We start from the raw sequence: 18166 nt of genomic DNA, 5'->3' as shown, positions 1-18166 counted from the left end.
GCACAGAAAAACGCACATTCTGATCTGTGTAAAAATGCATTATAGACTTCAGCTAAAGCTAATAAGAGATGGCGTGACTGTGTGCTTTGTGCAACTCTTCAAAAAAACCAGGCTCATACCAGTAGATTAGAGATAGGTGAGGCTGAACTACATGTGCTTTAGCTCAGCACTAAAGTGTATCTCTGCAGAAAATGACAATATCTAGTGTCTATGCAAATAGTCTGACCCACACATTGTAACAGAAGAATTTGTACAACACACATGGAATGGCTTCTTTCGACAATGCAAAATTTATAACCTATAGTTAGAGTTTAGTCATATGACACAAATCACATGACGTTCTTGCAAATAAACCCCACCTCTCGTATCTGATTGGCTTACGTCCTTCCACGCCGCAATGTGATTGGTTGAGAGAGAACGTCAGTAACTTTGTATTTGCAGTTTCTTATTTAATGAGTGATTTGAAGAGCTGTAGGTTGCAGAGTCATGTGTTTTTGTCTGAGTTTGGTCTGACAGCCTTTCTCTCCTTTATTTCTGAGCTCAAAACAAAAGTAATGCGGTGCTGGTTCATTGCAGCTGCTCTTTTGTGGGCTGCCACAGGTAAGGGACAACATTTTATTTGTCACTTCGTGTTTTCAGCTAGCTACATGCTAGCAAAGCAGCTAGTCTCTGTGATAGCTACGTTATCGCTCAAGTTGCTGAATAATACTTTCAGAAATGGCTCTAAATGACTACACAGCACTGGTGAACACATATTATGATTTTGTTAAAGAACCAAGCAAATCACGTCTACTGCAAATTCGGATTTGTGCTGACTTATGCAAATTAGGCCAAACTTCTGCCAAAAAATGTCAATTTAAAATGGAGTTGCTTATTATGGTAACTACACATTCCCTAAAATACGGCTTATGATCCCAAATTAAACTAAAGTATCTAGTCTTTAGTTCGTCATGTATGAAATGTACCATATGACACCTAATTGTCTAAAAGTTAATGAAAGCTTCACCGTCAAGGGCCTTCCATTCTCTTCTAAATGTGTACAGAGGAAAGAACAACATTGGTTGTGCAAATGTGTAATGACAGCCATTAGTGTTTCTACCTACAGTTACATTTTTAGTCTATGAATAGGATTGCATTTAGCCTGCTGGTTCTTACATGAAATAAAGTCAGTAACACGCCTGAAATGCAGCTTATGAAAAGCACTTCTCAACACTTCGTGTGTTTGTTTTCAGCTGCAAAGGGAAAAGCAGTCCCTTCCCCTCCAAATTTTGGTAACAGCTATCATGTCAAAGGTAAGCAGTACCACCCAAGAATTACATATGAAGGCCTTCTTTTCCTCAGAATTTAATCTCATTACTCAACTGATTGATTTTACCATTGCAGGAATGATCTCTCTGCCCTATGCTGAGATCAAGGAGCCATTTGAGGCCTGGTTAGATCTGGCAGCAAAGTCCAGCCGCATAGACTACTACCATGGTAAGAAACCTCTTGACCCATGGTGGTTTCTCTTAAACCTGACTCTGTATTTTCTCTGCTTGGTTGGATTAATAATGTGAAACTGAGAGCCTGTTGTGTCAGACCAAAGTGACCAGACTGGAACATTTAATCACTCAGGATATAAGCAAAGAAGTGAAAAAGAATGAGCAAGCGCTTTTAGGGGAATTTACTCTGTTTAGTCATGTTACATATCCATGTGACTTTGAACCGTTGTTATGCAGTATTTTCTGTCTTTTTCAAGCTGTTTTCAAAACTGTTTTTTTTTTTTTTTATATCCTTAAAATTCTGGATGTACTTCCTGATAAACTGTGTACACTCAAATTCCCCAGTCATAAGAGGGTGGCTATGATTACAAATGAGTATTGAAGGCAATAATTGTTTAGTTGTAGCAGAGGAGAATATGTTTATATTGGATGTCCTATGCAGAAATGTTTAATAGATTAACACTGTACAGGCAGCCAACTCTTACTTAACAAGTAAGGACGTTAACACTAATTGAGGGGAGGGGGTGTCAAAATAGCTTGAGTAAGAGGGAAAAAAAGTATCTTATTGCAGAAAACACTACTTCACCTCTGAGTTACTTTGTTAAAAACTCTGACTGTTAGAAGCTGAAGTTCCTTGTGAGCAAAGCTAAACATAGCTGATTACCTGACCAGATTCTCTCTTTGTTTATCTTCAATGTAAATGCTACATAAATTAGGAGATCTAATTTAATGCTCACATGTGTGAGACTGATAAGGAAAGATGCAACATAGACTTGCTCTGCCAAGGTCAGGGTACAGCCTACAACCAGCATGTACAGTTTTATTATTATCGTCATGTGGCTGTTTTGGTGAATCACTTCACTTTCTCATGGCAAACATTCATGGTTTGGTGTTGGTCTGAAACCCAAGGAGTGGAAACTTCTGCCTTTAAATGAGCCCATAATGTTGCAACTTTTAACATCTCTCATTCTGATCATCAACAGGCCAAGTGTCGACATACCAGCTGGGGGCAGAGCAGCAGTGGGGCGTTGCTTATAAAATCACTCCTGAGACCACAGAGGTGGAGCAGAATGTGATGAAGTGCTTTCAGGTCAACGGAACAAAGAACGAAACAGTCACACCACAGGCATCGCTGCCTGATGTGCAGGGCTTCCAGGTGTGTGTGTGTATGTATGTATAGAAATGCTCAGTGTAGTATTTGAATACCAAACCTTAGTTATTAGAATAATTTGTTTATCTCCATAAACAAACTTGAAGACTGACAGTTGCAGCTGACTTTAAGCCGTTTTCACTGCATGGCACCGTGTCAGGTCCTGGATTACTTTATAACACAGGAACCTTTAGCTGTTGCATTTGTGGCCTTGTGCTTCTGCCATCACAGAAACTGGTATAACACTCCCTGACATACAGACTGTGGTGAATTCCTGTAAAGGGGCTCCAGAGACTCTGTTACACTGCAGTCCTAATGAGTAAGATTTAAGTTATAGTCACTGCTTTGCACCAGTGCAAACTCATAGTAGTGTTGAGGACTGTGGGGGTGACTGGTACACTTTATCATAGTGTACCAGTCACATCCACCATGGACCAAAAATTGAAAATAAATTCACCATAGCTTCACATTCAATTTAACCATGATTTATTGCAGTAGATGAAATACTCTAATCTCTCACCCACCCCCCAAGTTCCTGAGGATGGAGTACTATGGAGGTTCCCTGTGTGAAGTTTGGCAGAATGTGACCACTGTGGGTTACAAGAAGAACACATACACACTGTGGGTGACCCATTCAGAGAAAGGTGCAGGTGACAAAGAAGATCCTGCAACACCCCTCCACTATGAAATGATGGGATACAACACACTGCTGGGGTCCCACTATGACAAATACTTGGTTGACTACAAGGAGTTCAGCACTCATGTGGATCCCAAAGTCTTCTCACTGCCTGAAGGTTTGTGAGCTCCCGCTGTAGTCACATTAAGACTGTTAACAATTTAAGTGTTAAGAAAACACATTTCTGCTCTGTCCACTTTTCCCTCACAGGGATGACCTGTGGGGGATTTCCTGGGCCGGGAGTGGAGCACCACATGTTGGCCAATCCAATGAAAGATCTGATCCACACCTCAGCTTCAGGCCACTCACAGCGCATGTTCAGCCATTTCAAGGACAAGTTTCAGCGTCAGTACAGCGATGAAAGAGAACATGAGAAGAGGGAGCACGCTTTTGTTCACAACCTCCGGTGAGAGGCAGAAAAATGCCCAAGAGCTGTGAAACTGCAGCATTACATCATGACCTTTTCTTAAAGCACATAGCCATGTTTAGAAGCAGTCCAACGTGGATATAGATGAAGTTTTAATTGAAGGATTTTACATGGCGTGGTAACTGTATCCTTGTCTGCTAATGTAGGTACGTCCACTCCAAGAACAGAGCAGGACTGCCTTTCTCTCTGGCTCTGAACTCTCTATCAGATCGCACCATGTCAGAGCTGGCCACCATGAGGGGAAGGAAGCAAGGCAAGACTCCAAACAGAGGACTCCCCTTCCCCTCCAAGGTTTATGAAGGGGTGCAAGTACCTGATTCAATCGACTGGAGGCTTTATGGTACATTAACAGAATTTGAAATATTTACTAAAGATACACCTGTCTGGCAGGTTGTCCTAGTATTTACACTGGCTCTTCCCTTTCAGGTGCTGTGACCCCAGTGAAGGACCAGGCCATATGTGGCTCTTGCTGGAGCTTTGCCACCACTGGAGCAGTAGAGGGCGCTCTCTTCCTAAAGGTGAAAAAAAATTAGAAAGAAAGAAGCATCTTGCACTGTAGCGACTGGCCCTGGTCCAGTGTTCAACTGACTGGGCTACTTCCTTATGCTCTTTTAAGCCACAGATGTTCAGCATCGGGCTTCATCTGTTCATGTTTTGGTTGATTTGCATGGCAGTTATTGGCATCTTGCAAAATCTTTAACAAATGATAAGATAACTGTAACTGTGGTAATTCCTGCTGGGAGGTGGATGATTTAGGCAGAATGCACACAGCAAATTACATGGAACCAAAGGACATATTGTGCCTAACGAGCTGTAGAAATGCATGAATGATAAAAATGATAAAGTGAAGTGAGTTACACTGACCAGTATCAAATTCATAGGAAAGTATCATTTGTGTAAGCATGAACCCAGGGTTTTTGGGGGATAAAATGCCTTGATGTGGAGAAAGATACTGTTCTATCATGTCTGGGTAAAAGTTTACAGTTGAAGTCCAGAGTCAGTCACTTTATTGAAATAATTTCTGCAGAAATATACATCTGATGCTCTTCACTTGTTGCCTCCATAAAGCTCATGAAAAGCATCCCTGTGAGTCAAGAGAGGTCTTCCCCTTGAGAGCAGGGGCGGGTCCACAAGAATGATTCATTGTGCAACTTTCACTCACATTAGACAGACTTGACCGTGTGTGTGAACAAATAAAACTGAATGAATGTCAGCTTTGGCCTTCCTCCATCCTGTGGAAGGCATAGCTCAAAGGCATTCCTTCTCCTGTGTTGCTAAGCGACGCGATCCAAACACTGGACCGGTTTATTATGGGATTTGACGGCACCCCATTGAAGTGACCAAATTCTTTGACTGTCTCTCACACACACACACACACAACGTGATAAGGGGGATATTTAAGGAGGTCGTTCAACCAATGCAGGAAAAAAGTGAAAAACATTTGGGAGGTGGTTATTAAAAAAATTATTTTAGAAGTTTAGAGTTTAGAAGGGCCAAGTAGAGTCATTAAGGAGTGTGTTTTCATGACCCCCTTGTGGAAGAGATTCCGAGTAACATTATAATTCATTAACAATTAATCCATTGGTAGCACTTTAACTCATTTTAGCATATAAAATATAAATATCAACATTGACAATATTTCAGCAAAATTTGCAGCAATGTCTTTTTGGAAACAGAGACTAATAGGCAAACCTTACTATTTAGTGTGTAAGCTTTCAGGTATTTGGTAGATTTACACAGATTACTAAAGTGTTATGTCATTTGTCAAACTAATGAGACCACAGGGCTGGATGAACTTCTCTGCAGGTGAGTACTCCACTAATTGTTGCAAGTACAGCAGAGAGAAAGTACTGTTGTGAGGTCCCAGCAGTTCGTCTTTGTGCCTTTGCCAGAGCACAGCACAGCCTGTGTGATGCAGTGTCCCCATCCCCACAGGCAGGTTCACAAACAGAGCAACTCCCCAGGGGCCAATTTTAAATTTCCCTCTTTGTGATCTCACAGCATCTGCCTAGCAACCTGTAGATAACAGCTGGTGTAAAGACGTTCATTAGACTCTCGAATCAAACCCTGTGTACATGTCTTGCTGTTTTGTCTGTTTTTTTTTTTGTTTGTTTTTTTGCTATGTCCTCTTTGCATCTCCTACGTGACCTTTAGTCAAACCCATTTCTTTGATCAGTGTTTTATGAAGCCCTCGGTTTATTTTAGGTTGTGAGAGACTGGTGCTATTAGGTGACAAAGCTGGTGAAACTGATGCTATTGTATTTCAGCATATTTGAATCATGGGGTGCCGGGACAGGTCAATAATCTTCCTCTTGTCTTTCAGACGGGCTCCCTGCAGGTCCTGTCTCAGCAGATGTTGGTGGACTGTTCCTGGGGTTTCGGCAATAACGGCTGTGATGGAGGGGAGGAGTGGAGAGCATACGAGTGGATCATGAAACATGGGGGCATCGCCACAACAGAAACTTATGGAGCTTATATGGGAATGGTGAGGTGATGTCAATGTGTGTGAATTGAAACTCATTGTTTTCCAAGGATGTAGCTGACTGTAAAGGGGTGTTGGTTGCCAAAACAAACACATTTTGGCAGTGTTTCTACAAGTTTAACGTTGGGGTGATTGCCAAGATAGACACTACTGGAGTTACAAGTTCCTATGGACTGTGAGTCAGATTGTCTGCACCTTAGACTTTCCCACAGGTACCAATGTGCAAAGTATTATTGTAATTTTAATGTTGTTTTTACCTTCACATTCACAGTCCACCAAACAGACAGACAACACAGCCTTTTAAAGCTTTTAAACAAGTCATTTTTTTCCAGCTATCAGTTATTTCAAAGTTCAATCAGATGAATATAGCTGCTTTTCATTCTTAAGTTAAAATTAGATTTGTTTAAAAATCATTTGTGCAGCTCTGTCATGCTTGGTTGCTGATACCTCTTTGATACAGCCAAAGTGATAGGGATTGTGATTTTCATGTAATAAATGTTTGGTCTGGTGTGTATTCAATGAAGCATATTATTCATTGGCACATAGGAATGGTACATGTCATCTTAAGTGTACACAGATTGATGGAAAGGAGAAAGACCTGCAGATCCTTGAAGGCCTGAGGGAAAAAAATGTCTTTCGAGGGAAAGAGTAGAGACAAGTACAGCGTAGGTGGAAACTTTTCCAGATAAGGGTGAGCAGCTCAAATAATTAGGTGTTCTTCTAGCAACCTCTGTGGTGTACTGTAGTATTTCAGTATTTAAGAATAAGACCAATCAGACAACCTTGTGTGTATTGTAGTATTGCATCCCTCCAGGAGGAGCATGGAGTGAGGATTAAAAGAAGAGAGAGGAGATATTCTGGTTCTGCAGACATTGTATTAAATGTCCTGTACTTGTCATGTTTTTATTTTTTATGTATGTACTGAGATGTGTCGAAAGAGTAACTGTAACCTGTATTACCCTGTTTGAACTCTCCATGGTTCTGTGTAAAATTTTTTGCTTTCCTCTCTGAACAGAATGGGTTTTGCCATGTGAATGCATCCGAGCTCACTGCACGTATCCAGAGCTACACCAACGTCACATCAGGAGATGCAGAGGCCCTTAAGTTGGCTCTGTATAAAAACGGGCCGGTGGCTGTTAGTATCGATGCGTCACATCGATCATTTGTTTTCTACAGCCATGGTGTCTACTATGAACCTGCATGTGGTAAGTTTACCTCTCACTGGTGCTCATACCTTTTATAGCAACCACTGTCTTTCCCTCTCTACATCTACAGCATGTTTGTTGTTTTGTTTTTTTTAGGTAATACCACTGATGATTTGGACCATGCTGTGCTCGCAGTGGGTTATGGGACCCTGAACGGGGAGCCGTACTGGTTAATAAAAAACTCATGGTCCACCTACTGGGGCAATGACGGCTACATCCTCATGTCTATGAAGGATAACAACTGTGGTGTCACCACTGATGCTACATATGTCACACTTGCATAGATGTGCTTTTGTCCTCTCTATATGAATCTCTGTGTTAAAGCCACTACAGTATGTGAGTGCCTATGGATGAATGAAAAATGCTGATGTAATTCTTGCATCATATTGAGCCGCTTGATAATAATGTGTTAAATGTTGGTGACTGAGTAAATTAAGATGCTACACAACAGCACACATCTGCTTTTTCAAATATGGTTTTAACAGTTTTATTGCAGACAGCACACAGTGCCTTCATTTCAGTTGTACAAATTTTGTGGCACATTTCCATTTGTTGATAATGTTTTGTATTTTGCTGCATTGTTGCAAATGCACTGGGCTGGAATCAATGCAATAAAAAAAATTTAAAATTGTTCATTTGCTGGCTTGAGTGACATCTGTGGTTGATTTAATATACCCACATGCTGTGGGCAGCAGTAAGGCATGCTTTCTAAATTCATGCAGCGGAGGAGCTGCTTATCCCCTCCACACACTTTATATTTTCCAGATCATACTGGCCTCAAAGTTATTGATGAATAAAATCCCTTTTCCTGAGTAACATAAAATCCTACATGACCTTTGCCTCTGATCCATGCTTGTTTTTTTTTATATCACTCATATATGCAGTAACAGCCCTTAAACACTAAAAAAGATGTACTAGATATTTCACAGATCCAAGTCATCATGGCAGGTAATTTTACATCAGAGTAACAAAATGAAGATAAACTTATAAAAAAAAAAAAAAGAAGATAAAATCAAGTACCTCTTCACATGCTGATCACAGTCACATTCCAGTTTTCATACACAACTACAAACAAACTACAGTTGTCTAACAAAAGGCTACATTAGGCATTATAGGTAACTAGTGCATGCAGTCTCACTTGACTAGTTTCATTTCTCGGTTTGACAACATGAAATAGAAAACGAGGCAGTTGCTTGTTCGATACAGCATTAAGATACGACAAAGATATTCCACAAACAGTCCACAGACACTTCTATACAAAAATATTAGTGTTTTTCTTTCACGATCTGCACAAAATGTAATAATGTCCTGAAAAATACAAATTCCTAAAAATAGTTGTTCAACAGGATTTTGTGTACTGCATTAGAGAGGAAGTGGCATTCTGCCCAATCTTCTTTCCCAGACTGATTGTTCACATCAGCACATGTTCAGAAGTCTGAGTTGAGCTGGTGAAATATATACAAATATGCAATCTGTGTTTCTGCAAAGTCTTCAGGGGAACTGTCTATTCAGTTTCCCCACATGACTAGATGTCCATTATATATCAAACCAGTTCTCAAAATTCGAATAAAAATGTTAAATTCTGAGAAATGCAAAAGACTGTAAACAGGACTATTCCTGACAAATATGTGCGTTTACTTGCATTTGGTAAAACAGTAAGCTGTTGATTTGCCTTGGCACCAGAACTGAATGCCTGCTTTGTGTACACATGCATGCACCTGCATGCTAGTTTGGTGGCTGAAAAGTGTTTGGCTTTCTTGCATAGAGCTCTTATTCAGATCCTGACCTGTTATTGCATAGAGGATGTTTGAAGTACTATATCTGGTATCAAAGTTGAGGCTGTATAATGTGTGAAAAATGGCATGTGTGCATTCATGCAAATACTGTCAAGTCTGGCCTGCTAGATGTTGTAGCTCCTGCTCCTGTTCCTGCTCCTGCTCTGTTCTGCTGACTGACTGGTGAATACCGTCACACATCTCAGCATTGTCCTTGTCAGAAGGCGACCTGCAGGAGATAAAATACAAAGTACACTGTAAGCAAGTTGCACACGCTGGGTTTTCACATAGGAACAAACATGGCAGTGAGATTTTAAATCCACCAGGATGAAGAGCTCACAAGTGACTCAGACTACACAGAAACTGTGATAACACTTTTACACTTTTGGTGCTCAGTAAGTCAGAGTGTTATAAGAATTAAGAACATAACAGGGGCATGACAAGCAAACAGTTCTCTCCTTTTTGTGAGGAAGTGAAAACAGAAGTCACGTTACAGCACCTCATATCCCAGTTCTCTACGTCCTCCACTGTGTCAGGAAGAGGTCTGTCAGCAGTTTCAGGCAGAGCCAAGGCCAAGACAGCACCCACCAGCGGGGAGGTACCAAAGATGATCAGAGGAGTAACGGGGCTGTGGTTATAAAGCATGTTGATGACGGGTGCTAACACACCACCCATCCTTGCAAACATACAGGATACACCTATTCCTGTTTGCCTATGAAGAACATAAAGAAAATATTTTGTAGAAATTACCCTGAGGGATAAAAATAAAATACTTAATGATTAGATGTGTTTGAGAAAAATACCGTAGCACAGTGGGGAATATCTCAGCAGTGTACACATAAATTACAGCAAAGGAAGCAGCTATACCGAACTTCCCCACCATGGCAAGACCAGTCAGCACATTGGGATGATCTAGAGACAGAAAGACAAAAAATAAAGAGAAAAAGAGGGAAGTGATCCTAGTGATAAAAGTAATTTATACATTCCTCTACTAAAACTATATCAATGAAAGTACACAGTCCTACATCCTACCTGCAGGGACAGTGAGCATTAGCAGACAGGCGAGGCCTCCAACAGCCAGGAAACCGGTCTGGGTGAATCGGCGGCTGCAGGGCAGGACGAGTAGGACCAGAGAACGAGCTGGAATCTCAACCAACCCAAACACAAACTGGGTCAGATAGAGGTTTGTCCCCAACCTGGACACGCCGAGCGAGAGGCCGTAGTACACCAGCACATTCACAAACCTGGGATTGCAAAGCAGGAGCAGAGAGATAACAGAAAACAGATAGAAGGAAGATGGTAATAACGCTAAAAAGCACATATACATGCACACATGCAAACAAGATTTACCAGATGTAGAACAAGATGATAGCCCTCTTCCTCATCTGAGGTGTTCGTACGAGATCCACTGCCGTGTGACTTCGCTTCCCTCCGCTTAAAATCTCACACTTCTCAACCTGATGTGCACATGGACACACGCATAAACCAAAAACGTTTGAGGATAAATCTAATATTCTTTTCATTTCCATCAAACCCCTGAAAACCCCCAAAACCAACAATTAATTGATCCTACTAACACAGGCTAACATGTGACAGTCAACACTGCAGTTGAATTTACTTTAAATACTCACTAGTATGCCAAATGTGTATTCATCCACAGCTGAAAATAGTCCCCAGCAAATTTATTATTTACCCGTTTGAGAAACATTTACTAACATTTACCCAGCTTTTTTAGGGAATGAGTGATAGTTGAACATAGGAATAATTGAGAAAGACACTTATTCACAGCAGACACATAGCTTAGGTAGCATGAGAACGTATGGAGTAAAATGCAGAGAGACACACTTGTGCAACAGGAGGTAAAACTCGGCCATTAACAAGCGCTGCCTTGCGAAGGAGTGCGATGGCCTCCTCTCTCCTGTCGTTGGCTAACAGCCATCTGGCAGACTGGGGAACCACCCTGACAGGAGATAAGAGAGGGGACAGAGGATGGATAGAGGCAAGAGAGAGTGCCAGAAATAAGAGCATAGGAGGAAATGAGGATCACAAAGAGGGTATTCATGTATTCATGGCTGAGAGATGTATGAATACACAGTGGAACTAATGTTCAGACGTCTGTTGAAACTCCCACCATATATAGAAGATGAGCAGGAAGCCAGGGGCTGATATAGCCAGTTGCAGTTTTCTCCAGTCTCGTATCAGATATGCAACACCTGCTAACAGCATGTAGCCCAGGCCAAAGGCATAGTCTGTGATGATGCCAGCCAGCATGCGTCTCTTGGTGCAGGTCCACTCGGTGCCTTTGGAGGTAGAACAGTGCAGGATTTGGAGAGGGGGCAAAGGAGAGGAGAGGAGAGGAGAGGAGAGGAGAGGAGAGGAGAGGAGGAATCATGGGTATTGGTGGTTTGGAGCTTTAAGGTAGAGGAAAAAGTGGCAAGGGTGTGTGCTCTGGGATTGGGCAGAAGGTAGCACAAAAAGCATGAGACATTATTACACTTAGAGTACATTATCTGAAGGTCTGAACCGTTAAAAAGACTATATTCATCCAATGCTTTCCCTGTGAGCTGTGCTTGCTAGTAAAATCTGGATTCATTTTCTGTACACAGTGTATCTGTACAGAATTCCATGGCAAATCATCCAAAAGTTGTCAAGATATGTCAGTTTGGACCACAGTGGTGGAATGACATTGTCATCCCTAGGGCCACACCACTAGCATGGCTAAAAACAATTTCCATCAAAAACATACATTTTTTTAGATGGTGAGAAAAACTCCCTTGTCAAGTCTTGTGATGTCCTGTGGCCAAACAGTTAAGGCACATACCACATAAAGGAAGGGAAACCCTTATTGCATGTTTCCTGCAACTTCTCTCTCTGCCTGTGTTTCCTCTCTCTCTCAAATAAAAGCAAAAATGCCAAAAAAGAATTTTTGGAAGGGTATTGTGGGCCTAAGGGGTGGGAAGTCTCTTAATTAGGCTGCACTTCTAAAATCTGTCCACATCCAAAGTTCCCTGGAAATATCCAGCCCCTATCTAAAAATTAAATACTGACTGGAGAGCAGCTGAAAGGAAATGGGAGAGCACTAAGTTAAAATATACAGTAACTATTTGAAAATGTTCAATAGGGAGATAAAGAAATATTAATTTTCAAACCTGAAACTAAATCACAATGTCTGTTTTTTTCTTAGTATTAACAACCTCATTAATCCTCCTCCTCACATCATATCATTTCTCAATAAAAGAATTATCTGTATGACACACAGCTGTATTTGTCTTCAGTAAAGTAGTGTGGAAAAAAATCTCAATTGATTATCAAAATGCATTCAACAATGTTATGATCTCAAGTCTCATTGTGTTTGTGTGTGTGTGTGTGTGTGTGTGTTTGGTTAATACCAAGTACAAAAGCATTGATGATGACTCCAGATATGGTTGTGCCAACTATAAAGCGAAGAATCACATAGACAGGGAAGTTGGGTGCAAAGGCCACAGCGACTCCAAACACAGTCTGCAGAGCGATGGACAGCAGCAGGACGAAACGTCGACCGTACCTTGCACAGAGAGAGAAGAGGAGGACATGACTGTGCTCTCTAAGCACATGCATGAATCAGTGTATAAGTCACTGAGTCTGTGAGAGAGTAGGACAAGTCAACACAGGACAGTATGTAGTGTGAAAACTGCCACTTCCTACCAACACAGCTGCAGGAATTTCCCTGGTATGGGACAGATTTATTGTCCCTGTTACAGTCTCTCCCTCAGTTCCCCTGGGCCCTCGTCTCCAGCCTCTGCTCCTGGTTTCCAGGCCGTGTTCCCTTCCTCATCTCCTTAGACCTGCTGTTCTTCTTTTACTTATTATCAGATTTTCCCACGTGAGGCACCCTGCATCTGATTGGCTAGTAGCCTTCATTGTTCGGGCTGGATAGGTGATGACCGATTAGTGCTACGGCAAGAATATCAAGGTAAGCCAATCAGAGGCAGGGTAGGGGCGGGTCTTCCTCCCTCTCCCTATTCTGAATTCCAACACCTGTTTCCACTCATCACCAGCCCTGCAGTCTCTCGAGCTCTCTCCACCTACACCTCATTTACCAGTCAACCATGGATTATAATACCAGTCTCTGCTGTTATTATATTACATGTTGCCTGTACCTGCCTGTTGCCTATCTGCTGGTTCTTCCTGCTTGTTTGCATGCCTGCTGGTTCATCCACCTCTCTGCCCGTAATCAATAAAAGTTTCTTCTCTGATTCTTCCCGAGTCTGTGTTTGGGTCCACCCTGCCCCTGTTATTGTCAGCATTCCCTGACAGTAGTTAGTGGGAGAGTTATAAGGAGTTATAATATTTTTCATGGATGTTTAAGGCACAAACTTCACCTATAGGGCAGTTACAAAATAACAGTATCAGTCAAACCCTAGTGTGTAAATTTAACTGCCCTACTTACACATGGCTAACATATGCCAAAGACTCCTGCTGTGTCTGTTCCTGCAGCCATGCTTTGATGCTGTGGGTCTGGCTGTGTGATGTATCTGTACAAGGTGAGAGGTTACATTACAGGGCTCCAGGCTAATATAGAGCAGCACAGCCTACCTGTCAGCCATGGCTCCAAACACCACAGATCCCACCAACAGGCCAAACATGTAGATAGATGAACCAAGACTGTTCAGTCCAGCTTTGTCGCACACCAGGTCCCACTAGTAGATGGAAACAGTACAGTTAGAGTATCATTGATTAGATTTCTGTACACATCCTGCATAGAGAAGGGAGGAGGGGGATATTAATGGGGCAAAGGCAGGTCATTCTTGCTCCATGGCCCTCTAGCAAATTAATCCAGTCTTGTATCTGCCATCACATCACCATAATAAGGAGACTTTGTACATTCCCTATATTATCTGGTAGACTATGGGTAAGGGTTCTCAATATTAAAGATTGTGGTACCCCTATAAAGATATTTTGCTCCTGTCAGCTCCCTTGATTTATTGGTACTGCATCAGTTTCACTATGAGGACAAATGTTATATTAAATACATTTATCTCTTACTCTGTAGAATCGAACAGTTCCACCTGTTTCCATGCAGGAGAGTGACATCATGAATATTTAAAGTTGCTTTTCACCTCTGATTGAAAACAATATTTCATGTTCCCATTGTCAGCCTACTGCACCTCGGTGACTGTGGTGCTCTGGAAAGTCTCCTTGCTGTACACCCATCCATGGCCACACGGGACGCGCTCGGTCCGGTTGCCCAGCGGCAGGACATCGGAGGAGAAGCAGGAGGAGTCCGAGAGGCTCAAGTTCAGGCTGAGCGTGTCGGTGAGGAGGGACTGATTCCCGGCTGCTGAGCTCGAGTTGTCTCGGCAGTGATGCGGCGGCGTGGCTCCGGTGAAGATGCTCACCATCATGTGGAAGGCGAGGAGAATCTGGGGTAAACAAATCCATATGTACAAAATTTTCTGATACTTGCCGAAGCCTCCGATGGCAGAGAGGATCTGGTCGAAATTCATATTTGGGAAATGTAGGGCAGTTTGGAGAGTGGGTCTTCAAGTGGAGGAACCAGTGGGAAGGAGGCGGAAGGCTGACTGTAAATAGCTACCACACAATACTGTAAATCAGAGAGGCAGTCAGGAGCTCTGTGCTGTTCAGGAGGTAAACAAGGTAAATCAAATCCCATGTGCAACCGTGGTCAGTCCATCTGCAGTCAACCAACATGACCCATCTTTAAGAGTCTTGAAATGACCTGAAGAAAACAAAGTAATATCACATTTTTCACCTTCTTGCCAGAGGTGGCATCGATTCTCTCCAAATAAGGGTTCACACCAAATGAGGCCGACAACGCTCTAAAATCAGACAGATGCCCAAAGATACATCAGTTTATCTGCAGGATCGAATTCAAACATAGACCAGAAAAGTAAATGTATCGGCATGATGCCTGGAAAACTAAATGCAAAAATTGTCCTCGTTGACTCCAACGTTTAAATTATGATTTAAAAAGTGAAAAGAAAAAAAAAACTTAGGTGTCCAGCAAATGTGCAGCCAGTGCTGTTTTGATGCTCTGGATGTTTCCAAACGGTTCAAGAAATATATGATGATCTGGAGAAACCCGCGAACGTCAATGGCAGCAGAGCGCGCGTACGGTGTGATGTTTTCTTTACTTATAGGGCAGGGCCATACCATCGTTACAAAATCCCACAAAAGACGTTCCAATGCAAGAGTCACAGCACCACCGAGGCGCTGTGATTCAGTAAGAGTGGATTTGATGCAGTACTGTTTTTTCTACAGAAATCATTTAAACATTACTCGCACGTGCTGCCATTTATGATCCTAAGGCGCAAACCCCATTGTTTATTTGCATTATATACTACACAAACATCTCTATAAAACAGTGCCTATTGTCCACATCAGCCCTCTGCTGCCCTCTGCTGTTTGAACATTGAATTACAGTGAGGTACAGACTCCACACCTCTGACTTTTGTCTGCTACTGTCAGTGAAACTTAACTCAATGCAGGTGGTTACCAGTATTCTGTGTCTACTGTTTCTGCTGTACAGTCAAAAGATGATCTGTTTTACAGTCACTTGGAGCACTGCGTGAGGAGTTGCCTTCTTCCTCTGTTGCTGCTGCTTCAGGTGCTCTCCAACAAGCTTCCACCTTTGCAGGCTTTGGCCTGTATGCAAGAAATGTCTAATGTCCTGTGTTCTCTGGCAAGATACCACAATATCTGCTGTAAACTTCATATCTGGTTTGTCTTCACCCCTGTTTTCCCTTCCAAGATCTCTACCGTCTTACACTGAAATAACTCATTCTAGCTCCCAAGCAACTATTTGAGCCAACAAATACAATAAGAGCTGTTCTGGGCTCGGACTGATTCTTCTGTTTCTGTAGTAACCATGCTAGGTGATGGCTGAGTGCTCACGCCTAAAAATAACTGTGCGATGACTAAATACAATGAACAGGCTTTGTACAGTGTGTAATTGATGAATGCGGGTCACGCAATAAAAACACTGATGACACTGTGTTACTAAAGGGTCTGTTTTCTTAGGAGAGGCCTAATGCCAGTCACCTGATACCGCTCACCATAATGTATAAAGTAATGCATTAAGTAGCATGGAGCACAGGAACACATGGTTTGAATTAGTAAAACCACTGATCACAACAAACATTAAGGATAGATCATGAATAAGTAAATAAGTCTATCAAGACCAAAGGAAAACACAAGAATGACCCCTGATTAGCACAAGGGCACTATAAGCTCTCTTTGCAACATTGTTATAAATATCATAGTGTTGAATGATTATTATTAGTATTAGGCCTGTCTTTCCTCAGGCTTGTACTTTATGAAAAATGAATGTAACCAGTGACAACATTGTTAGGAGTTGGGGGAGAGGAACGGTTGTTTGGACTGAGACGCAGTCATGTCTAGTTATTCTCTGGAGAACAATGGCTCCTCTCTCTTCAGCCCAGCTGGTCAAGAGGGAGGGAATCACTGCACGTTCATGGGAATCAAATTTCTGTTTGGTCAGCACTCAATCAGAAAAATGCCTAATTTCATATATTGATAGAGAGATGCTTTTCTTTAAGCATAACAGTGGATTTTGGTGTTTATTTGCTGCAAATAAAAATGAATGTGTAGCCTGAACAGTGGAAGCTTATCCAAATTAGACGCAGTTTACTATGGGAGGACTTAAGAGCAAGTTTCCTTCTCCCCTCTTTTCTATATGTTACAAACGGAAATGGAAATCATGAGCCACAAGCTTTGCAGGATTTTGCCTGTGCCCTTCCTGTTGTGGGTGCTCGTGACGTCAGTGATGCTTCGTCCAGAACGGGTGGGTCCTGGTTTGGGTGTCTGGATGGTAACACAGAGAAAAACCGTCAAGTCAGTTGGAGTTATCCAGGATGTAGAAAGAAATAAAGCGCGGCCTTAAAATTAAAAGCACAATTACATTTTCTGAGTAAATGAATTTTGAAATTTTAAGTCACTTCAGATCGTACTTTCAGGCATGTATGGCTGTGAATACATGTTTCTAAAAAGGAATTTTGTGGAAAACATTAGACATTGTTAAAATAAAATGCTGTGCAACTCTCAACAGAAAAGTTCCCACATTGTGTCTTTTGATTTTATTTTGAAGGCGGTAGCTATAAGTCCTATTGTTCTCCTCTCGTCTGGCTTGACAGTGGTGAGGGAGGCTCCAGAGAGAGGGAGAGTGAGAGACAGAGGGAAGAGACAGGGGGAGATGGCTGAAGGGAAGGAGGAGTGGACCGGGTCAGGAACGACTTTGGAAACCAACCTAAGGTGACCTTGATCATCCAGAGCTGTCATCGCTGATGAAGAGAAACCAGACCGCAGAGAAAAAATCTCAGCGCTCCGCCCGGCCTGCACACACACACACACACACACTCTCTCTCTCTCACACACACACAGTTTGACAGAGACCGCTTCTACCTGCTCATCATCCGAGGGGAAAGCCACCTATATCTACCGATTCCCTCCCTGCCGGGTTACTTAACCGCACCGGAGTCTCCTGTCGGATTTTAGGATTTCTGACAGTTTGGATCAGTCACTTGTCTGTGTGAGTAGATCTCTCTCAGTACCGGGGCTGCTTTCAACGCTTGCAGTGAACACATGATTTTAATGGCGATGTCATGCATCATAAGGTCAGCTGAGCATGTTTTTTCGACATCACTGTGGCACTGAGAAGGACACGAATTATGAAAAACCCAGATCCGCATCCGTGACGCGACCTGCTGATGTAGACGAAGCCACACCCTCAGACAGAATCCAAATAACATTGTTTTTGTGCCACATGCATGAATGAGCCCTGGCCTATTTATTGGGGATACTGCCAGCAGCACCATCTAGCAGCTGCAGGACAGTTTTCACTGCAGGACATCCAAAGAGCTGCTGGGCCTTGTATTAGTGTTTTCTAAGACATTTCATGTTACTGTTACTGCTTTGCTTTTAGTTACATTAAAGCTCTGATTGTATGTTTTT

The 18166-nt window shown here is 42.2% G+C and overlaps 2 protein-coding genes across 2 annotated transcripts; one reads left to right on the top strand and one right to left on the bottom strand.

Moving 5' to 3' along the window:
• Window positions 1-431: 431 nt before the first annotated feature.
• Window positions 432-8056, top strand: zgc:110239 (uncharacterized protein LOC550326 homolog). The gene is made up of 11 exons (XM_018701429.2): window positions 432-600; window positions 1233-1292; window positions 1384-1476; window positions 2465-2637; window positions 3164-3425; window positions 3518-3713; window positions 3881-4074; window positions 4161-4252; window positions 6058-6219; window positions 7232-7421; window positions 7518-8056. Exons 1-11 carry the CDS (start codon window positions 453-455, stop codon window positions 7703-7705), a joined length of 1758 nt encoding a protein of 585 aa, XP_018556945.1. The 5' UTR covers window positions 432-452; the 3' UTR covers window positions 7706-8056.
• Window positions 7884-16162, bottom strand: si:dkey-166k12.1 (solute carrier family 22 member 13). The gene is made up of 10 exons (XM_018701430.2): window positions 14344-16162; window positions 13772-13875; window positions 12586-12740; window positions 11328-11496; window positions 11042-11156; window positions 10547-10653; window positions 10229-10440; window positions 10000-10108; window positions 9696-9908; window positions 7884-9425 (listed from the first exon to the last, which is right to left on the bottom strand). The coding sequence occupies exons 1-10, from the start codon at window positions 14680-14682 to the stop codon at window positions 9308-9310; spliced, it is 1641 nt and encodes a 546-aa protein (XP_018556946.1). The 5' UTR covers window positions 14683-16162; the 3' UTR covers window positions 7884-9307.
• Between the last annotated feature and the right edge of the window lie 2004 nt (window positions 16163-18166).

The sequence above is a fragment of the Lates calcarifer genome, linkage group LG3 (assembly GCF_001640805.2).
Source record: "Lates calcarifer isolate ASB-BC8 linkage group LG3, TLL_Latcal_v3, whole genome shotgun sequence".
Taxonomy (NCBI): Eukaryota; Metazoa; Chordata; class Actinopteri; family Centropomidae; genus Lates; species Lates calcarifer.
This window is presented reverse-complemented; position numbering and strand designations above follow the sequence as displayed.

What these genes read in the sequence shown, in the direction of transcription:
- zgc:110239 (XM_018701429.2), top strand. Translation starts at nt 453, where the DNA reads ATGAGTGATTTGAAGAGCTGTAGGTTGCAGAGTCATGTGTTTTTGTCT. An exon ending in TAACAGCTATCATGTCAAAG is followed by an intron (nt 1,293 to 1,383) that starts GTAAGCAGTACC and finishes TTACCATTGCAG; the next exon opens with GAATGATCTCTCTGCCCTAT. An exon ending in GCTTTTGTTCACAACCTCCG is followed by an intron (nt 3,714 to 3,880) that starts GTGAGAGGCAGA and finishes CTGCTAATGTAG; the next exon opens with GTACGTCCACTCCAAGAACA.
- si:dkey-166k12.1 (XM_018701430.2), bottom strand. Translation starts at nt 14,682, where the DNA reads ATGAATTTCGACCAGATCCTCTCTGCCATCGGAGGCTTCGGCAAGTAT. An exon ending in CATCAATGCTTTTGTACTTG is followed by an intron (nt 11,497 to 12,585) that starts GTATTAACCAAA and finishes CTACCTCCAAAG; the next exon opens with GCACCGAGTGGACCTGCACC. An exon ending in GTAGAGAACTGGGATATGAG is followed by an intron (nt 9,426 to 9,695) that starts GTGCTGTAACGT and finishes TATCTCCTGCAG; the next exon opens with GTCGCCTTCTGACAAGGACA.